Source organism: Cherax quadricarinatus, chromosome 83 (genome assembly GCF_038502225.1).
Source record: "Cherax quadricarinatus isolate ZL_2023a chromosome 83, ASM3850222v1, whole genome shotgun sequence".
Classification (NCBI taxonomy): Eukaryota; Metazoa; Arthropoda; class Malacostraca; order Decapoda; family Parastacidae; genus Cherax; species Cherax quadricarinatus.
The window spans coordinates 5,373,830-5,396,662 of record NC_091374.1 but is presented as its reverse complement, the minus strand read 5'-3'; the positions used below and the strand labels follow the sequence as shown (position 1 = coordinate 5,396,662).

Here is a 22,833-nt window from a genome sequence, read left to right as displayed (position 1 = left end):
AAGCAGGGGTGTCACTAGCACGTTAAGAGACCATACAATAAGTGTCAGGGGCCCGAGACTGTTCAACTGCCTCCCAGCACACATAAGGGGGATTACCAACAGACCCCTGGCAGTCTTCAAGCTGGCACTGGACAAGCACCTAAAGTCAGTTCCGGATCAGCCGGGCTGTGGCTCGTATGTTGGTTTGCGTGCAGCCAGCAGCAACAGCCTGGTTGATCAGGCTCTGATCCACCAGGAGGCCTGGTCTCAGACCGGGCCGCGGGGGCGTTGACCCCCGGAACTCTCTCCAGGTAAACTCCAGGTAAACAGGATGGGTATGGGGTGACTACTGTCACAGGATGGGTATGGGGTGACTACTGTCACAGGATGGGTATGGGGTGACTACTGTCACAGGATGGGTATGGGGTGACTACTGTCACAGGATGGGTATGGGGTGACTACTGTCACAGGATGGGTATGGGGTGGCTACTGCTACACTAGTAATGAAGTATTTACAGGATCTTGATCTGGTTACATCTGGAGTTTACCAAGAGATAGTTCCGGGGGTCAACGCCCCCGCGGCCCGGTCTGTGACCAGGCCTCCTGGTGGATCAGTAGTGAGTTGGTAATAGACAAAAAAATCAGTAACAAAACATTACAATGTAGTTGCTAAATGTTTTTTTTTAATTATTTATACATTTTTAAGTAGTAGAAATATTTATAATAGCCAAAATCGAGGCACATTGCCAACTCAAAATTTTATTAGACAAAGAAATATACCTTTTCCATAGATATTTCCATTTTAATAATGGTTTAAATCAAGGCCAACCAAACGTAATGTAAAATTTGGCATTATTCTATCTATTTTTTATTTATATATGAGTCAAAGAGAGTGTATATAAAATAATCCGAATAAGTAGTTTTTTCAACTATCGACTAATTTTTAATAACCACGTTAAATAGAAAAAACCTTGCATTTTTTATGGGTACAAAAATATGAGTGTGGAGTGTATATATATAAAAAAATTATATATATAATGTATATAAATGTTCATGGTTGGGTAGGACACCACCGCGGAGACTTCAACCATGGTGCGTCTGTTTTTCTCTTATTTCTGCTCTTATTCGTGGTATATATTGACATTTAGTGGAGTGTCTTGTTGCTAACATCATGGTGATATAATGGTAGAGGTGTGGCTAGCTATGGGGTGTATGGGAGGGGGTTTAATGGCAGAGATGAGACATGGACGGGGTGTTGAGGTGGATAAGTTGGAGACGTACATAAATACGCTATTAAAATTAAATAAGGTTATTTAGGCTCAAGTACATTTTAAATACAATTATTATACATATAAACTGCCTAGAATAACCCGAAACACGATTTTTTTTCCCACTGGGGTGGTGTCCCTGCTTAATATTACCTCTAAATGGAGTCGCTTTTAAGCGTAGCCACAATATGTTAATTCTACAATTATTTCCCCTCAAGGAAGGTTCCTTGATGCTGGTGAGGGGCTCTTGATCTAGGAAATTGGATCTGTGCTCCAGTTTCCTGAATTAAACCTGAATACCTTCGACCCCCCCCCCCATCAGGCACTGTATAATCCTACGGGTTTAGCGCTTCCCCTTGATTATAATAATAATCTGCAAATATTAAGCGAACTGTGTAATGGAGAGAGTTTAATTAAGACAGGAAACCCAGTGTTTGTGGTCACTGTGGGGCCCATACTAACCTCCCACTGGGGTGTACAAATATTAAATTAATTTAGGAACAAGTACACGTTCAGTACAAGAATTATTTGTAGTGTAAATTAACCAGGACCCCCCCCCCTTCCTTCAAAAAAAAAATGTGAGTGACTTTCATTGGTGTTCTAGTTGGATGATGCCTATTGTGGCAGTTGGTCCAGTGGTTAGCGCACTGACCTGGGGGTTCTAGGACTATCCTGCCAGGGGTTCTAGGTCTACCCTGCCAGGGGTTCTAGGCCTACCCTGCCAGGGGTTCTAGGTCTACCCTGCCAGGGGTTCTAGGACTATCCTGCCAGGGGTTCTAGGACTATCCTGCCAGGGGTTCTAGGACTATCCTGCCAGGGGTTCTAGGATTATCCTGCCAGGGGTTCTAGGACTATCCTGCCAGGGGTTCTAGGACTATCCTGCCAGGGGTTCTAGGATTATCCTGCCAGGGGTTCTAGGACTATCCTGCCAGGGGTTCTAGGACTATCCTGCCAGGGGTTCTAGGACTATCCTGCCAGGGGTTCTAGGATTATCCTGCCAGGGGTTCTAGGACTATCCTGCCAGGGGTTCTAGGACTATCCTGCCAGGGGTTCTAGGTCTACCCTGCCAGGAGTTCTAGGACTATCCTGCCAGGGGTTCTAGGACTATCCTGCCAGGGGGGTTCTAGGGGACTACCCTGCCAGGTGTTCTAGGATTATCCTGCCAGGGGTTCTAGGATTATCCTGCCAGGGGTTCTAGGACTATCCTGCCAGGGGTTCTAGGACTATCCTGCCAGGGGTTCTAGGGCTATCCTGCCAGGGGTTCTAGGACTGCCCTACCAGGGGTTCTAGGACTATCCTGCCAGGGGTTCTAGGTCTACCCTGCCAGGGGTTCTAGGTCTACCCTGCCAGGAGTTCTAGGACTATCCTGCCAGGGGTTCTAGGATTATCCTGCCAGGGGTTCTAGGACTATCCTGCCAGGGGTTCTAGGATTATCCTGCCAGGGGTTCTAGGACTATCCTGCCAGGGGTTGTAGGTCTACCCTGCCAGGGGTTCTAGGACTGCCCTACCAGGGGTTCTAGGACTATCCTGCCAGGGGTTCTAGGTCTACCCTGCCAGGGGTTCTAGGACTGCCCTACCAGGGGTTCTAGGACTGCCCTACCAGGGGTTCTAGGACTGCCCTACCAGGGGTTCTAGGACTGCCCTGCCAGGGGTTCTAGGACTGCCCTACCAGAGGTTCTAGGACTGCCCTACCAGGGGTTCTAGGACTGCCCTACCAGGGGTTCTAGGACTGCGCTACCAGGGGTTCTAGGACTGCACTACCAGGGGTTCTAGGACTGCCCTACCAGGGGTTCTAGGACTGCCCTACCAGGGGTTCTAGGACTGCCCTACCAGGGGTTCTAGGAGTACCCTGCCAGGGAATCTAGGACTACCCTGCCAGGGGTTCTAGGTCTACCCTGCCAGGGGTTCTAGGTCTACCCTGCCAGGGGGTTCTAGGACTACCCTGCCAGGGGTTTGAGCCCTACCTGCCCTGTGATTTGAGAGTTGTATGTTATACATATGGGGAGACTTGTCCATTGGTACGGAGGAGGGAGGTTAATAATTGAATATTGTTCCTTACCTGGAGTTTACCTGGAGAGAGTTTCGGGGGTCAACGCCCCCGCGGCCCGGTCTGTGACCAGGCCTCCTGGTGGATCAGAGCCTGATCAACCAGGCTGTTGCTGCTGGCTGCACGCAAACCAACGTACGAGCCACAGCCCGGCTGATCAGGAACTGACTTTAGGTGCTTGTCCAGTGCCAGCTTGAAGACTGCCAGGGGTCTGTTGGTAATCCCCCTTATGTGTGCTGGGAGGCAGTTGAACAGTCTCGGGCCCCTGACACTTATTGTATGGTCTCTTAACGTGCTAGTGACACCCCTGCTTTTCATTGGGGGGATGGTGCATCGTCTGCCAAGTCTTTTGCTTTCGTAGTGAGTGATTTTCGTGTGCAAGTTCGGTACTAGTCCCTCTAGGATTTTCCAGGTGTATATAATCATGTATCTCTCCCTCCTGCGTTCCAGGGAAAACAGGTTTAGAAACCTCAAGCGCTCCCAGTAATTGAGGTGTTTTATCTCCGTTATGCGCGCCGTGAAAGTTCTCTGTACATTTTCTAGGTCGGCAATTTCACCTGCCTTGAAAGGTGCTGTTAGAGTGCAGCAATATTCCAGCCTAGATAGAACAAGTGACCTGAAGAGTGTCATCATGGGCTTGGCCTCCCTAGTTTTGAAGGTTCTCATTATCCATCCTGTCATTTTTCTAGCAGATGCGATTGATACAATGTTATGGTCCTTGAAGGTGAGATCCTCCGACATAATCACTCCCAGGTCTTTGACGTTGGTGTTTCGCTCTATTTTGTGGCCAGAATTTGTTTTGTACTCTGATGAAGATTTAATTTCCTCATGTTTACCATATCTGAGTAATTGAAATTTCTCATCATTGAACTTCATATTGTTTTCTGCAGCCCACTGAAAGATTTGGTTGATGTCCGCCTGGAGCCTTGCAGTGTCTGCAATGGTGTATTTTGGTGATAATACAGTGGACCCCCGCATAACGATGGCATCGCATAGCGATTTTTCCGCATAACGATTACTTTTATCGCAAAATTTTTGCCCCGCATACCGATTAAAAACCCGCATACCGATTTTCGTCCGAGACGCGTCCAATGTGCCCTCACATGTGCCGGCCGTCCCATTGTTTACCAGCCAGCCTCCGCGGTAACATCCAAGCATACACTCGGAATATTTCGTATTATTACAGTGTTTTCGGTGCTGTTTTTGGAAAATAAGTGACCATGGGCCCCAAGAAAGCTTCTAGTGCCAACCCTGTGGTAAAAAGGGTGAGAATTAGTATGGAAATTAAGAAAGATTTTGAAGGGTTTGGGGCTAACCCTGAGAAGCCTATGCCAGTTGTGGAATCCATTGTGCCTACTTCAAAGATTAAGGAAATGTGTGCAGAGTGGTTTGAACTGCAAACCTTTATAGATGAAAATCACCCTGACACAGCTGTTGCAAGCCGTGCTTGTGACTATTTCAATGACAATGTTATGGCCCATTTTAGGAAAGTCTTGAAGAAACGGGAGGTACAGAGCTCTATGGACAGATTTGTTGTGCGACAGAGGTCCAGTATTGAACATTTTAAACTATAATTTAAGTGGATTGCCCAATGATGATAGCTTTTTGTTGTGCAAATACGGATTAAAATCGTTAACCGGGGGTCCACTGTATTGAACATTTTAAACTATAATTTAAGTGGATTGCCCAATGATGATAGCTTTTTGTTGTGCAAATATAAAAAAATATGAAATGTAACCCAACATAACCTAACTTGTGCCACATGAATGTTCCTCAGTGTATTTTTGGTTATAGTATTATAGTTTAAAATGACCATTATTAAAAGGTTTATGCGATGGATATAGCTTTTTATTGTGCAGATATGAAAAAATTAAATGTATTCAAATATAATTTAACATGACCTAACTTGACCTAATGTAACCATATCAGCAGATATGGAAATGATTTGTATTTATGTTCATTATGATTGGCTCTATAAGTCTAATGACTGATCCATGATTGGCCAGTGCCACTGGATATTCTGTGTGGTATTCTGCCCAAAATAAAGGTATTAGTTTTGCCAATATCCCCCAAAATAATTTGCATAAGGGTGTAGATGGCTTGTATGCATTGCTAAGTATTAAATAGTGACCTAGTTCTACCGGGGAGTAACATTGTCATAAAAAAAGCAACCCTGGTCTCAGATTGGGCTGTGGGGGGCATTGATCCCTAAAATCCTCTCCAGGTATACTCCTCTCCAGTTAATTGAGATTGAGGTAAGTGCTAGGTCAGGTTTGTTGGATAATGTTTATTTTTTAGGTTACCAAGAAAAAACTTTCTCTCCATAGGCTTAAAATGGCATATAACCTTAACTGCTAATTTTAAATAACTCATAACCACTTTAGCTTGCCTAAATGCAACCATTTCTTGTCAAATATTGTGTATAGTAAATTCTGTTACTAATAACCAAATGAAACTACTATATGCTATCATGTTTTGGTACTGAATTTATAACTTTAAACTCATTACTATTGTTCTAAAATCAACAAATTTGTAAGTAGCTCATTACCACTGTACCTTAAGTAGCAAACTCGAATGTTGAAATCCAGTCCATGAACCTCTTATACGCCTTGATAAGTTTTTGACTACTGTCCACAGGATAGATATAAATTGCTTAATTAAGATATCAAACTACCTAACCTATACAGTAAATACAACCATCATATTTTTTTTTTTATTACAAATTCTTACTAATTCATGTGATTTTTTTTATTTTTAAGGGCCCCCCAAAAATGTGAAGCATACTTCTAAAAGCTCCCTATCTGTTAACCATTTCAAAAATAGCAAAAACGAAAACTACTGAATTTGATGTAATTCATGATGATGATCATGATCAAATATAAGTGTCAAATATATCTAATTCAACCTGCCCATCTAGATTCCAGTCATCAAATTACATTCGTGCACTACTTGTCTCAACCATGCCCTATCCTCCAGTTTTATTACTCAAGCTGCCAGTAATGCATTGTGTTAATCCCCTCATATTAGCATTGCAGTTATTTATAGAAGGTTTGATACCCTGAACAATCATTTTATTGATGATCATATCCTCAGACTAATTAGTTATATTAACCCTAGCATTTACATTGCCTTGGTGGGAGACTGCCGACTTGTTAAAAAAAAAAAATACGTAATCTGCCTTGAGCTGATTGTTGTCAGGTTATTTTCATATTATTAATCTGCACAAAATACATTGCATAATTATGGGCTTCGTAATTAAGAAATTTCCTTTGTAAACCAGGGTCTCTAAAACTATGCATCTTCTTGACAAACAAGGTATACTTTAGCTTTAGTTTTAAATGTGTATAAATGTGTGCAGTTCCTCATCTAGATTGTGAAAGATGTTCCTTGTAGCTTTCAAAGATTTATCAATAAAAAGTTTAGTGTACTCTAGGTTAAAAGATATTTTATAGTATCATACAGGTAGTATGGTACTATAAAATCATTATTTCATCATCTGTGAAGTTTGAATGACTAATATACAGAATTCTCAAGAACATGGAAGAGAACACTGAATGTTTAAAACCTGTTATTGTGAAAATTGTGTCTGGTATGTAGGAACAGATATTGATGAACTCTATATATTTTTTTAAATTAGTATTCTTGCTACATTTTAACTGTTCAAACGTTTAGAAATTGTATTGTTATTTTGTTCCCAAAAAAGTTCACTTGATCTTAGTTTATTACAGGACTAATTACTTGATAAATATTTATCTTAGTCAAAACTTAATGTTTCAGAATGACCACCAAGAGCAACAGAGTGAGGAGGAGGGGGAGGAGATGGAGATGACACAGCTGGGTGTTTCAAGATCATTTAAACATCCTCTCAGATGCAAATGGACAATGTGGTTTTTCAAGATAGAGCCTAACCTACCATGGGAAGACTGTCAGAAGGAAGTAACCAGCTTTAACACTGTTGAGGACTTTTGGTCGTAAGCTCAAAATTCAATTTAATAATTTATTTCCACATGATACATTGTTTGCACAGAAATGGGTGACACTTTATTATGCATGCAGAAAGTCCATGGTTATGCAGAGCATTTTAGGTAAGCTGTGTCTTCAAGAGGGTTTATTGATGGAGTAAGGATCAGCCTAGTGTTCTCGTCCACCCTACATCGTAGGTCTCCAGAATTAAAAACTACAATATCAAATGAATTATCCAAGTTATTTATGTTGCTAGTGAAGGGCTCTTGAGCCAAGGAATTGCAGCTACCCTAACTTTTCTTGGATCAAGCCTTATTATTTTACATTCCTCTGACACTGTATGAGCTGTGGGTTTGGCACTTCCACATGTATATAATAAATTTGGAAAAAATAGGACTAATAGAGTAAAGCCTTGCATTTTTATAAAACCTGCAGTCCATTAATTTATGAAACTAATTTAGTGCATGTAAGATGACACTACATACTGTGCTATACTTGCCAGTTCTTCAAGTTATATCCACTGATTCATCTGTCACACCTAATGACTAATCCAGTCACATACCCATTGATCTCTCCAGCCAGATACCCACTGACTCGTCCAGCCATGTACTCACTGACTCGTCCAACCGCATACCCACTAACCCTTCCAGTCACATACCCACTGGATATCCAGTCACACCATCCAAACCCACTCATTCACCCCCTCATTTATCTTGAAGTAACCCCAAGTGTACTGCCATCCACTGTCACATCACCACACCATTGCTATATATACCAGTACACCACTATCCAGATTACTACAGTAGCTGTAAGAAATGTGTTAGGAGGAGACTGTGAGAAATGGATCTTTTGTCCATGAAGGATTATGGATACATGATCACAGCATACAAATATTTCTTGGGCATAGACATGGCAGGCAAGAACAACCTCTTCATTGGAGCTAGAACAAGAGGACACAAATTGAAACTACACATAACTAAATCACAGACACATCAGGAAATATCACTTCAGTGTAGTTGTGAAGAAGTGAAGTTGCAAGACAGTGACAAAAGCAGTTGATTCCATATAATGGTTCAAATGCAGATATGTTATGACATAAGAATTCATGCCAGTTACTCAGTTGGTAAGAAAGACCAAGATATAGATATATTCCCCACTTCCCACATTTTAAGTTTTATGCCCCCCAAAAATCTGTCCTTTATACTAAATTGGAGAGGATGATTAAGAATCTGACAGTTATAACTTGAAGACACAATTATGCAGTAAGAAAACGGTGATAAATTGTATGGTAATGGTATTTCAGATAGTGACAATACCAACAGTGGTTCTGTGTATGTACTAGTTTTTGATGAAAATAGTATATGAAGCATAAGCATGTCGGGATTGCCAGGAGCAGCACAAATTGAGTTTGCATGTTACCTTGCTTCACATTCTGACACACAAAATAGTAATCATCTCCCATATTTATGGTTGTAGGGGTTGAGTCACAGCTCCTGACCCTGCCCCTTCGCTGGTCGCTACTAGGTCCACTTTCCCTGCTCAACGAGCTCTATCGTCTCTTCTGATGTGCATAGTGTTATTTGCTGCTTGCTACTTCACTAGGTGTTGGAATCATAATTTCTTTCAGAGTTATAGATTCTCTACTGCTGCTCTAACCATTAAATTGGAAATGATGGGCAAACTGCTTCAAGCAGACAGTAGCATAATAGACATGTATTATATTTTGTTTTATCATAATAATTGCACCTTTTAAAGTATAGGTTGAGTTTTGGGACTCTACAGCTTTTCAGGAGAGAGGTGTGCAATTTGAATAAAGTACAGTACAGTAGAACCCCCATATCCATAGGTTCAGTTTCTGTAGTTTCAGTTATTCATGGTTAATAATGGCTGCAGAGCACAAGAGTAATAGTGGTGGCAGTTCTTCAAAGCCTGAGAAGCCACAAAGTGCATCCCATCAGTGAAAAAGTGCTAATTCTCGACTTATTGTGCCTCGTACTGCCAAAATTTTAAATATGCAAAAAAGAACTTGATATTCCAAGCATCAGAGATCATGTTACTGAAAGAAATATCCTAATTGGGGTTAATATGCTCAGGCAAGCCCATTCAAACCCCTGCACAGAAGCCCTCCAAACTTTCCTCAGCACTGGTGAACACCCCTCCAGATGGATCGAAAAACTGGAACCAACCTCCTCATGAACCAGATACATGATTTATGTCAAGTAAGGCAACAGCAGCACTTCTCCGCTCCACGGGATATTACCCCATTCCAAACTACCGTCCCTCCATTCCCCCCAAACTACTACTTAAATCACAACCAAAGCTTTGCCTTGAAGCCAAACAGGATGCCTTAGGCTGTATTGATAACTTAGTCACACAGCACATTTTTTTTTTTTTTTTTATCACACTGGCCGATTCTGTTCACCAAACCACTGGTAGTGCTGCTGTTGTCATACAGAGTGATGGCTCTTAATGAAGTTGAAGCACATATCAATAATTGGGCCTCTACCCTTCAGACAGAACTGTTTGCCATACTCCTTGCACTCAAATGCATCCATGTATCTAAGGTTGACACTTTAATTGTAATTGATTCTCTGTTATTCACAAATGGTCTCAACTCATTAAGTATAAATTGTGGCATGCTTGTGTCAGAAGCCAGACACAGGTATGGTAGGATTGTGGATAGTGGAGTCAGTGCACATGCTGTGGATTCCATCTCACATTGGTCTTCAGATGCTTGGTAGCACTGATAAATTGGCTAAGCTGTATGCTTTCCAAGAAGAGGTAGATTACAATCTTGTCAGGTAGCAGTTTGAGAACAATAATACGAAAAGAACTTCGACTGAATTTTATTGACTTAAAACTCAGGGAGATTGACACTAGTCAATTCATCTATCATAATTCTATCATGCAGGAGGAGCCACATGTCTATGGTGCATTCAACAAGATAAGCCAACTCTTGGATGTCACTACCGCCTGGCTCCGGCTAGGTTACAAATATCTTTGGAAGGTTAAATCACCACCACCAGATGTAGACCAAACGAAATGCAAACTTTGCCAGATGGACTATTGTCACACCCTGCGTCATTATGTACTGGAGTGCGATAAAATTAATGAATTTAGAAACAACTCACTCAGAAATGTTCAAGATACCTGGAGTTTACCTGGAGAGAGTTCCGGGGGTCAACGCCCCCGCGGCCCAGTCTGTGACCAGGCCTCCTGGTGGATCAGAGCCTGATCAACCAGGCTGTTGCTGCTGGCTGCACGCAAACCAACGTACGAGCCACAGCCCGGCTGGTCAGGAACTGACTTTAGGTGCTTGTCCAGTGCCAGCTTGAAGACTGCCAGGGGTCTGTTGGTAATCCCCCTTATGTATGCTGGGAGGCAGTTGAACAGTCTCGGGCCCCTGACACTTATTGTATGGTCTCTTAACGTGCTAGTGACACCCCTGCTTTTCATTGGGGGGATGGTGCATCGTCTGCCAAGTCTTTTGCTTTCGTAGTGAGTGATTTTCGTGTGCAAGTTCGGTACTAGTCCCTCTAGGATTTTCCAGGTGTATATAATCATGTATCTCTCCCGCCTGCATTCCAGGGAATACAGGTTTAGGAACTCAAGCGCTCCCAGTAATTGAGGTGTTTTATCTCCGTTATGCGCGCTGTGAAGGTTCTCTGTACATTTTCTAGGTCAGCAATTTCACCTGCCTTGAAAGGTGCTGTTAGTGTGCAGCAATATTCCAGCCTAGATAGAACAAGTGACCTGAAGAGTGTCATCATGGGCTTGGCCTCCCTAGTTTTGAAGGTTCTCATTATCCATCCTGTCATTTTTCTAGCAGATGCGATTGATACAATGTTATGGTCTTTGAAGGTGAGATCCTCCGACATGATCACTCCCAGGTCTTTGACGTTGGTGTTTCGCTCTATTTTGTGGCCAGAATTTGTTTTGTACTCTGATGACGATTTAATTTCCTCGTGTTTACCATATCTGAGTAATTGAAATTTCTCATCGTTGAACTTCATATTGTTTTCTGCAGCCCACTGAAAGATTTGGTTGATGTCCGCCTGGAGCCTTGCAGTGTCTGCAATGGTAGACACTGTCATGCAGATTCGGGTGTCATATGCAAAGGAAGACACGGTGCTGTGGCTGACATCCTTGTCTATGTCGGATATGAGGATGAGGAACAAGATGGGAGCGAGTACTGTGCCTTGTGGAACAGAGCTTTTCACCGTAGCTGCCTTGGACTTTACTCTGTTGACGACTACTCTCTGTGTTCTGTTAGTGAGGAAATTATAGATCCATCGACCGACTTTTCCTGTTATTCCTTTAGCACGCATTTTGTGCGCTATTACGCCATGGTCACACTTGTCGAAGGCTTTTGCAAAGTCTGTATACATTACATCTGCATTCTTTTTGTCTTCTAGTGCATTTAGGACCTTGTCATAGTGATCCAATAGTCGAGACAGACAGGAGCGACCTGTTCTAAACCCATGTTGCCCTGGGTTGTGTAACTGATGGGTTTCTAGATGGGTGGTGATCTTGCTTCTTAGGACCCTTTCAAAGATTTTTATGATATGGGATGTTAGTGCTATTGGTCTGTAGTTCTTTGCTGTTGCTTTACTGCCCCCTTTGTGGAGTGGGGCTATGTCTGTTGTTTTTAGTAACTGTGGGACAACCCCCGTGTCCATGCTTCCTCTCCATAGGATGGAAAAGGCTCGTGATAGGGGCTTCTTGCAGTTCTTGATGAACACGGAGTTCCATGAGTCTGGCCCTGGGGCAGAGTGCAGGGGCATGTCATTTATCGCCTGTTCGAAGTCATTTGGCGTCAGGATAACATCGGATAGGCTTGTGTTAATCAAATTTTGTGGCTCTCTCATAAAAAATTCATTTTGATCTTCGACTCTCAGTCTGGTTAGCGGCTTGCTCTGAGTCATATTGGGACTTGAGTAGCTCACTCATTTCCTTGCTGTCATCTGTGTAGGACCCATCTTGTTTAAGTAGGGGCCCAATACTGGACGTTGTTCTCGACTTTGATTTGGCATAGGAGAAGAGATATGTCTAAGTATTTTATCCACAGTGGTATATTACAGACAATTTTGAATAAAATACCCTGACTTTGCTCCATGTAAATAAAGCATTACCACTGTGTGTGTGTGTACTCGCCTAATTGTGGTTGCAGGGGTCGAGACTCAGCTCCTGGCCCCGCCTCTTCACTGATCGCTACTAGGTCCTCTCCCTCTCTGCTTCCTGAGCTTTGTCATACCTCTTCTTAAAACTATGTATGGTTCCTGCCTCCACTACTTCACTTGCTAGGCTATTCCACTTTCTGACGGCTCTATGACTGAAGAAATATTTCCTAACGTCCCTGTGACTCGTCTGAGTCTTCAGCTTCCAGTTGTGACCCCTTGTTTCTGTGTCCCCTCTCTGGAACATCCTATCTCTGTCCACCTTGTCTATTCCCCGCAGTATCTTGTATGTCGTTATCATGTCTCCCCTGACCCTTCTGTCCTCCAGTGTCGTCAGTCCGATTTCCCTCAACCTTTCCTCGTACGACATTCCCCTGAGCTCTGGGACTAGCCTTGTTGCAAAGCTTTGTACTTTCTCTAACTTCTTACATGCTTGACCAGGTGTGGGTTCCAGACTGGTGCTGCATACTCCAGTATGGGCCTAACATACACAGTGTAGAGTGTCTTGAACGATTCCTTATTAAGGTATCAGAATGCTATTCTCTGGTTTGCCAGGCGCCCGTATGCTGCAGCAGTTATCTGGTTGATGTCTGCCTCCGGAGACATGCTCGGTGTTATGGTCACCCCAAGATCTTTCTCCTGGAACGAGGTTTGCAGTCCTTGGCCATCTAGTCTATACTCTGTCTGCGGTCTTCTTTGCCCTTCTCTGATCTTCATGACTTTGCATTTGGCAGGGTTGAATTCAAGAAGCCAGTTGCTGGACCATGTGTCCAGCCTGTCCAGGTCTCTTTGAAGTCCTGCCTGGTCCTCATCTGATTTAATTCTCCTCATTAACTTCACATCATCTGCGAACAGGGAAACCTCTGAGTCTATCCCTTCCATCATGTCATTCACATATACCAGAAAGACCGTAGGCATACTGTGAAAGATATGATACTACGTTCCACAATCAGCTCTCCTGGCACTGTACCATTCACTCGTATACCCTTATTTTACATATGGAATTTGTGCATGGGGATCAACAACATCCAATCACCTAAAACCCCTAATAACCCAGCAAAAGGCAGCAGTAAGAATGATAACAAATTCCCACTCCTGCCAGCATACTCCACCAATTTTCAAAAGTCTGAATCTGCTTACCATTAAGAACATCCATACTTATTCATGTGCCTACTACATACACAGAACAATACACGCAAATATAAACCCCCCACTCACTTTTCCTCACCAGCCTAAACAGGACACAAGACACAGATCTCTTTTTGATATACCTCGTGTCCATATCACACTGTGTAAAAACTCTATGCACATAAAGGGCCCCAAAATATGGAATTCATTACCAGAAGATATTAAAGTAACCCAGTCTGAAAATCAATTTAACACTCTTCTCAAAAGCCACTTAATCACCCTAGACTAAATGCTAAATACACAGTACACATTTATTCACCTGTGTACTCCCACATCATAACTGAAACAATCACATTGAGCCTTTTATCCATTGTTGACAGGACTATAATTGAATCATTGTTTTTCACAATAGCATTTTAGAATATAAATACGTATATCTTTGTATTATACAAATTTTGATTCATATATAATTAATATTCTACTGTACAACTATGAAATAATTACTTTCCTACTGTATAACTATGATATACTACTCCTTAGTATTAAGTAGAATGTAAGCCTGTAATGTTAAGTTGGCCCATAATGCCAAGGCATAATAGAGGCTCTCTTTGCATTGTATCCCACTATTGTATATACACAATCTCAATGTACTGTTTGCAAAGACATTAAATAAATTAATAAATAAATAAATAACCCTGGTCCTAGGACCGACCCCTGTGGGACCCCGCTCGTTACACGTGCCCACTGTGATACCTCATCCCATACCATGACTCATTGTTGCCTCCCTGTCAGATATTCTCTGATCCATTGCAGTGCCCTTCCTGTTATACGCGCCTGATCCTCTAGTTTCTGCACTAGTCCCTTGTGAGGAACTGTGTCAAAGGCCTTCTTGCAGTCCAAGAAAATGCAATCAACCCACCCCTCTCTCTCTCTCTCGTGTCGTACTTTTGTAACTTTGTCATAGAACTCCAGAAGGTTTGTGACACAGGATTTGCCTTCCATGAATCCATGCTGGTTGTCGTTTATAATCTTGTTCTGTTCCAGGTGCTCTGCCACTCTCCTCCTGATAATCTTCTCCATGACTTTGCATACTATACATGTGTGTGTGTGTGTGTGTGTGTGTGTGTGTGTGTGTGTGTGTGTGTCTGTCTGTCTGTCTGTCTGTGTCTGCTTGTGTGTGTGTGTTTGCATGTGTATTTGTATACTCATATGTGTGAGTGCTTATACTCGTGTGTGTGTACTCACCTATTTGTGCGTGTGTGTGTGAGAGAGACTCAACAATCAATATTTGCACCAATAACTCATTACAGTTGTGACCGGGTGTGGACGTGTGAATTGTTCATTACTCTATAATTTGTTCATGATTGTAGCCATGTATAAACTTAAGTAAATTTACGTACAGGATTCTTTACCTTTGTAACTTGTGAGTTCATTACCTTTGTACCTAGTTCAGCTATCAAAACTTTGGGGGCCCAGTCCCTGGACCCATTATATACCTCTGTAATCTGTAAATACCTTTGTAACTTGTCATTATTGTGACCAGATCTACCTGGAGTTCATTACCTTTGTAACTTGCTCAGCTATCAAAACTTTGGGGACCAGTCCCTGGACCCATTATGTACCTCTGTAATCTTTTGACTACTGCCCACAGGATGGGTATGGGGTGCATAATAAACATATTAAACTAACTCGTACATTATTTATCAGTTAAACTTTATTGTAGGTACATATGTATGTAAATGAAAAATGAAAGGTATAGGTTTCATTACTATCCATGGTTTTGGGTATCCACTGTATGTCTTGGAACATATTTCCTGTGGATATGGGGAGACTACTGTACAGTATATTTAAATTTGTGATAAAGTACAGATATTATTTTTCTTTATCAACCAAGTAAGTTAAGTCCTGCCAGCGAATGTGGTAACAGGTAATACTATGGGTGTCAGAATACAGTATACTGTATTACTATTAGCCAGTGTTTTACTTATTTTATGTAATTTATCTTTCTTTTTATAGACTGTATAATCACATTGAACCTCCATCACGGTTGAAACCAGGGCGTGATTACTCTTTGTTTAAGGAAGGAATCAAACCTATGTGGGAAGATGAGCGAAATTGTAAAGGAGGACGCTGGCTTGTCACTATCAACAAGCAGCAACGTTCTACAGAACTAGAAATATTGTGGTTGGAAATTGTAAGTAGAAATAGAGTAGTTCTGAGTAGAAATAACTATGAGATTAGCTTAATAATTTTGCAGTGTGGCAGTAGGATAGTAAGAGAACTCTTATGAAAAATAGTATTGATGTGGTATCAGGGCCTCCACAGCTGGGATGTGCATAGATACGAAAAGTATCAATAGAGCATAATGTGACTTTGTCCAGTTATGATGTGGTTGGGATTATTTCTTAAACAGTTGACTACAGTACATAAACAGACATTTTATCCAGGACTACACTACATTAACAGACATTTTATCCAGTTAATGGGAAGACAGGTCCAGGTCCTTGGATCATGAGTCCTTCACCACCTCTGAGGGGTCACAAATGGTCAATAACTTTTAGTCCTCACATTATGATTTTAGATCTTAAATTTTCACACTTACTGTGCACACAGGTTCTTGGGTGAACTGGAATTTCCTCGGAGACATTCTGTATCTCTTGTGTGTAGAAGGTGGTTATAATTTTCTGAAATGACACTGTCCTTATAGGGAATTTTACTAATGTTGATCACTCAGTGAGGCTCCCATGAAGTAATGAGTGGTGGGACAAATGTCATGACACATCCATGGCTTTTATATACGACAACTGTGATGAGAAATAGACTGAAACCACAGAAACCGAATCAATGGATGTGGGGTCCTACTGTACCTAGGATTTTATCATTGTGTCTCATGGTGCATGTATTGTTCATCAATATGTTTAAATTTATGTCTTTAACATTTTGTAGAAGGTTTTGTCAGTATTGACTGCGAGTATGTTGTCATCCACGCACACCTTTTTGAACATTACCTATAGTTAAGGACAATAGGATTTACACTTGCAGTGACATGTTACGTCATCTGCAAACAGAATTGGTTTTAGTTCTTGCAAGGCATTGGGAAGATCATTGATATAGATAAGGAATAGTAGAGAGCCTTGTCAGTGCTCTTAATAATATCAAGTTTTTAAAAATACTGACTTCAGCTTTTGGCACTTTACAGCTAATGTTAATGATTGGAGAAAATTTTGAAGATCATAATGAAGAAATTTGTGGCGCTGTTGTAAATATACGCAACAAAGGAGACAAGATAGGTGTATGGACTGCCAATTCTAAGAATAAATGTGGCATTCTTAAGATTGGGTAAGTTGATTTTTTCATTGATAAATGCCCAATAAAAGCAGTGAGAATATTTAATCACATTCCTTTGAAATAATTTTGTTTGTTAATTCGTAGGTACATATTGCAGAAAGTAGGTTTGTATTTCTCTGCGATTACTGTATCCTAAATTTATGTGGCAACTCCTAACTACAGGGGTTTAACCTAATGAAGCTACAATTCTCTAGCTTGTATTGAGTGAATATACTTTGGTTTAAGCCTTTGAGAATGTAAGACAGTCAGCATAAAGTTGCTTTGTATATTCATCAAGGTCATTCAGGACATGAAATATATAGCAACAGTTTTTCTTTATTTCCTAATGGAGATGGCAATATTTACAATTCAAGTAAGAAGGATAATGTAGAGGTTTGAGATATTTGCTATTCAGAGGGACATCTAAAGTGTCATATCCGTGCACCTCTGGCAAGACAGTGATAATACAAGTGATGGAGAAACTGCCTCTTTTTTGGTGGGAGACGGCCAGCATGTTAAAAAAAAAAAAATGGAACTGTAACGTCATGTCATTTATTTGATCAAAATAATTTTTCCAGTGAGATTTGCAAATCTGCAATGAAACTGAACTCGACCCAAACTATTACCTATCAAGCACATTCTGCCCAACAAAAAAAGGGCTCAGATGTACGCAGCATGTATACTATTTGAAAAGAAGAAATGAGTGTACCATGCTAAAGGAAGTCCTCCATGTGCAACTCCTGCCATGTCAAGGGATATCAAGGTTTGCATGTGTGCAAAATCAATAAAATCTTGTTCCTATTAATGTAAGTAGGTAAAGTATTATGAAATTTGTTTTATTTTTGTATTTATAAAGCTGTTTATACATGTATTACATTATAAACTTGTCAGATTTTTATGTACAAAGTTAGTATATAAGTCAGGGATTTACATTAACTTATTTATGGAAGAAGGTATTATAAAATTGTGATGTTTGTTGCATATTTCAACATCAAACTGTTTCACCTAATTGTATTTTGACTATTTTTAATTATGCAGTGTTACCCTAATGTATTTGTTTTATTTCTTAAAATCTAGGTAGAGTACTGTATTAATACTGTACAAGAGAATGGAACTTAGTCAAAACAGCTACCCCTTTATTTTTTTTATTGCTGGGTGTAGGTAATACAGCTGTGTTATATATAATGGTTATTTAGGTAACTGAAGTTTGCAATAAAAGAATCACTGAGTTTACTCAAGACTTAGGTCAGATGCTTGGTAATTTATTTATTAATAGGTAAAGATGTCAGTTTTATTTTCTTTGGTTAGACTTCTTCATACTCGTTGATGGCTTTATTTGAGAATGAAGCTATGAAATGGGAATGGGAGTGACATGGTGAGCAAGAAGCACCAATTATAATTTCTGTTCTGTAGTTTTGACGTTATATAAAGATTTCATGAGGATTCTTTGATTTTCATAGGAAAGTAAAACAAGATGCTTATTAAGTAATTCATTATGGATGAGAGTAAGTGCATGTGGCAAGGTCTTGTAGCTAGTACATGTACTGCTATGAGATCTGCTAATTTTTGTTTTGCATTTTCCGTAAAATCCTGTTTTATTATGCCATCAGAATTAACTTTGTATTATTTAACTTCTTTATAGTTATATTATGGCAACCTACTTTTCAAATAAAAAAATTTTCTTTTTACACGTATTACTTACGCCAATTAAGCATTTCAAGAATATTTGCTTTAAAATAACTGATTAATAATATATGGTATAAGTAAGAACAATATTACCTGGAGTTTACCTGGAGAGAGTTCCGGGGGTCAACGCCCCCGCGGCCCGGTCTGTGACCAGGCCTCCTTATATATAGTACATATTTTTTCCTAGTTTCTATAAAACATGTGGTATACCTGGAGGGTAAGTTTATTCAGGTATATGCAAATAGTTACATAGATTATAATTATCATACATAACAGCTTATGTGTAGAGAACCTGGGATAACCCAAAAAAGTCAGTGACTTATTTCCATTGGGGTCTTTTTTATACTTTATTATTATACTATGAAGGAGATAATATATTATTGTTCTGCAATAAAGGAGGTATACTAGGAATAAGGTAAAAAGAGTTATTTACATTTACGTGTGTGTTAGCTAAAATGAAAAATCATTCTCCTCCCTTTGTCGCTACATTCGTTAGGTACCTTTTGGCTCTCTTCTTGAACTGGCTCATGCTATGATTGGCTTTGACATGTGCAGGCAATCTATTCCATTCTTTTATTGCTGTACAATAATAGATGTTTGAAGCCTGGCCACTGACTGTAGGTACTACAAAGTTGTGCTCTCTTTCCCTAGTACCATGATTGCTTTGGTTCCCAGTCTTGACAGAATTGGCAGCAAGATATTCTGGATACTGTTTGTGGGCACTTTTATAAACTTTATTTAACTTCAATTGTTTTACTCTGTCTTCAACTTCAGAATATCCAATTGTTGTAATTCATCCTGGCTTACATGTTCTCTTGGACCCAGGTTCAGGATGAATCTTACAATTTTGTTCCGGGTGATTTGCAGTTTATCTTTGATTTTTTTGTCAAGGCAGAGTACCACGAAGAGCAAGCGTAGTCCATATGACATTGTATAAGGGCTAGACATAGGGTCCTGTGATCCTCAGTAGGTAGACACTGTGCTTGTCTGTAGAGGAACTTTAGTCTGGCATTCACTTTCTTTACTACACTGTTCCCTATCAGTTCTAACATGTATGGGTCAAAGGGGATTCCCAGATATTTTACTGAGGAAACTGAAGTGGTGGGTTTCCCATTACACCGGACATTAAAATTATTTACTCTTTTCAGTTTGTTTCGTGCCAAAGAGTATGGCTTCTGTTTTCCCGAGGTGTAACGATAGTTTGTTGTCTACAAACCATTTGTTGCAGGACACTAGTTCTAGTGTTATTACATTAGCTGTATCTGGTGAGTCTTTACCTGACACAAACAGAACACTGTCATCCACATACAGTAGGAGTTTGTACTTGACACTGATGGTCATGTCGTTTACATAACATAGAAATAATAAGGGACTCAGAATACGTATACGTACTACCTTGGGGAACTACACATGCTGTCAGCAGGGGTCCTGATTCTGTTTTGTTGATTTTTGACAATTTGTTTCCTATTGCTAAGATAGGACTTAAACCACTCTATGGAACCTATGCTGATAGCTTGTTTCTTACATAATATATTGTGGTTGACAGTATCGAAAGCCTTTTGCAAGTCTAAGGTTACCATTCCTGTGAGGTTCCCTATCAGCACTTCAGTTCTCATGTAATCCATCAGATTAATTAGGGAGGTGTTGGTTGAGTAAGATCTCCTAAAGCCTGATTGGTACCTATGAAGAATGTTGTTGTCATTAAGATACTCAACTACTTGACAGTACATCGCCCTCTCTAGAATTTTGGATATTACACTGAGTATACTAACAGGCCTATAGTTGCTGACATCAGACTTACTATTTTTCTTGAAGATAGGAGTAACTGCTTCGGTGGGATACGGCCGGTTTGTTGAAAGAAGGAGTAACTCTGGTCTCCATGAACCCCTCCGGTATGGTATTAGTGGTGATGGACAAATTTATTATGTGAGCAATGGGTGTCAATGCCCCTGCAGCCTGATCCATGACCAGGCTTTGAAGTGGATCAGGGCCTGATCAACCAGGCTGTTATTGACTGCTACACACAAACTAATGGGTAAGGGAGGAATATTTGGCTATCCAGGTTGTTTCATGCCAAAATGTGCAAGGGTTGAGATTCTGCATTTCAAATAAAAAAAACTGTTAACCAGATTAGTGTATAATTCTGAAGTCAACCTACTTTGTAGCAACTATGATAACTCGTTTAGGAGAAATGATAAATGCCACTTTTATATTTTCATATATATTTTACATAGTACAGTTTAGTATATTATAACCTTGCACTGAAGGAAAGGAAGGATGGGGCCGGGGGGGGGGGACAATAATGATTTATAAAATACTGAGAGGAATTGACATGGACAGGGAAAGAATGTTTCAGAGATGGGACACAGCAACAAAGGGCTAGCCACAACTGGAAATTGAAAACTCAGATGAGGCACAGGGATGTAAGGAAGTATTTCAGCACTGGAGTGGTCAAGATGTGGAATAATCTGGAGAGTGATGTAGTGGAGGAAGGATCCATACATAGCTTTAAGGAGAGGTATGACAAAGTTCTTAGAGCAGGGAGTGTGTGGACCTAGTAGCAACCAGCAAAGAGGAAGGGCCAGGAGCTGCAAATTGACCCCTGCATCCACAAATAGGTGAGTATTGGTTTCTTTTTTTTTTTTTTTGAGGAAGGGGAGGTGGAGACTACAGAACTGTTTATAGTTACAGGGCAGAGCTAATCTCATTGTGTCCCATCTTCAGTAATCTGTTACAGTTGCGTACCTAAGGTATGGCACATACCCTGGGCGCCACTTGAAGGGGCAGGGGTTGCATCATAGATCAGTTTGCATCAGTGAAAGCAAGGAAGGTGCAGTTGTAATTTTCATGTACCATAATTTATTAATTAAAAATGTAATGAGCTTGACTTGTATTTTGGAGCTGATTTTATGGTAAAGTCATCTAAAAGAAGGGTGTAGGATGTTAGGATGGGGGCAGTTTCAGTGCTTGCTACAGGCACTATTTTCTGTAGGTACGCTCAATTGTTTGTTGTATAATTTCATGTGGATTCTAAAAATTAATGAAATTATTGAAGATAAAATGAATACCATGAACAGAGCTCTGCTCCTGTAGCTACAAATACGTAGTTGCAGTACTCTATTCAAAAGATTAAACCAGTATGGGTCATTCAGTGTTAATGTGACTTATTAGTAGGTTTAGCACTTCTTTTTTATTATAATAATAGTACAAGGTTATAATTAATGTAATGTTATGTAGTATGCTCAGCCTTTGTGGCTTAGCGCTTCTTTTTGATTATAATAATAATATGTAGTATGCTTATGAAAGGGACATTGACATGTTGCTTATATGAGTTACTGTAGTTGTATTATAAAGTAAGCCAGATACAGAATTGAATTACAATCTGGATAATAGCTGTATAATGATGCTCCAAAGTGTCAAATCTCAATAACCCTTGCAAATTTTGCCAGGAAACCAACACACAACAGCTATGCTAAATCCCTCTATGTATTTGTATTCTGTTAATATTGGCTTATGCATTATATATAAAGCATTGTTTTTTAAGATACCATAATCTATTGCAAAAAATGTGCTGTGGCAGTAAATGAACCCTTAATGTGTACTGAAGGTTTGGAAGTTAAAGCTCCATGGTAGTGTGGCTTCAGGTTGAACCAAGTGTTATCATACTTGTTGGAGGTTGGCAGATCATGAATAGTGAACCAGGAGGCTTATTAGGCATTCATTACCCTGAACATCAGTCTCCAGGAACCCAGTAAAAATTTGTGCTTGCTAGAAATTCAGCATAACCAACATGTATACAAGACACTTTGCAACACTTAAGTATCATAATGCTGCAACTTTTTGCCTGTGCAGCAGGCTTGTCATATACTAGAATTTTGTACTGGTAGAAGTGGATAAATAATAGTGCTAAAACCACAAGGGTCATACAGCGCTGTATTAAGTGCTAAACCCGGGGAAGCAGGGAGATAACTTATGATGTTCAGTTCCATAACCTTGATATTTTTATACTCAAAGCTAGTGCTAAACCTCAAGGGTCATATAGCACTGCTTAGCCTGAATAGAAAGTGTTGAAAGGCCAAGGTAAGATGGGTATGTATTAGTGATTGGTGTATATCTACCAGTGATGCATACTAGGAATATCATCATAATCATGGAGTGCTAAACCTGTAGGGATTGTACGGCAGTTGTGGGAGAGGAGGGGGGAGGCTAATTCAGGGAATTGGAGCACCTCCAGTTCCCTAGATCAAGAGCCCCTCAT

The 22,833-nt window shown here is 40.5% G+C and overlaps 1 protein-coding gene across 1 annotated transcript; it reads left to right on the top strand.

The window, feature by feature from the left end:
• Positions 1–1,037: 1,037 nt before the first annotated feature.
• Positions 1,038–18,574, top strand: LOC128702187 (eukaryotic translation initiation factor 4E-1A-like). Its single transcript, XM_053796287.1, has 5 exons — positions 1,038–1,071; positions 7,072–7,265; positions 15,579–15,756; positions 16,762–16,901; positions 17,468–18,574. The coding sequence occupies exons 1-5, from the start codon at positions 1,069–1,071 to the stop codon at positions 17,577–17,579; spliced, it is 627 nt and encodes a 208-aa protein (XP_053652262.1). The 5' UTR covers positions 1,038–1,068; the 3' UTR covers positions 17,580–18,574.
• The last annotated feature ends 4,259 nt before the right edge of the window (positions 18,575–22,833 follow it).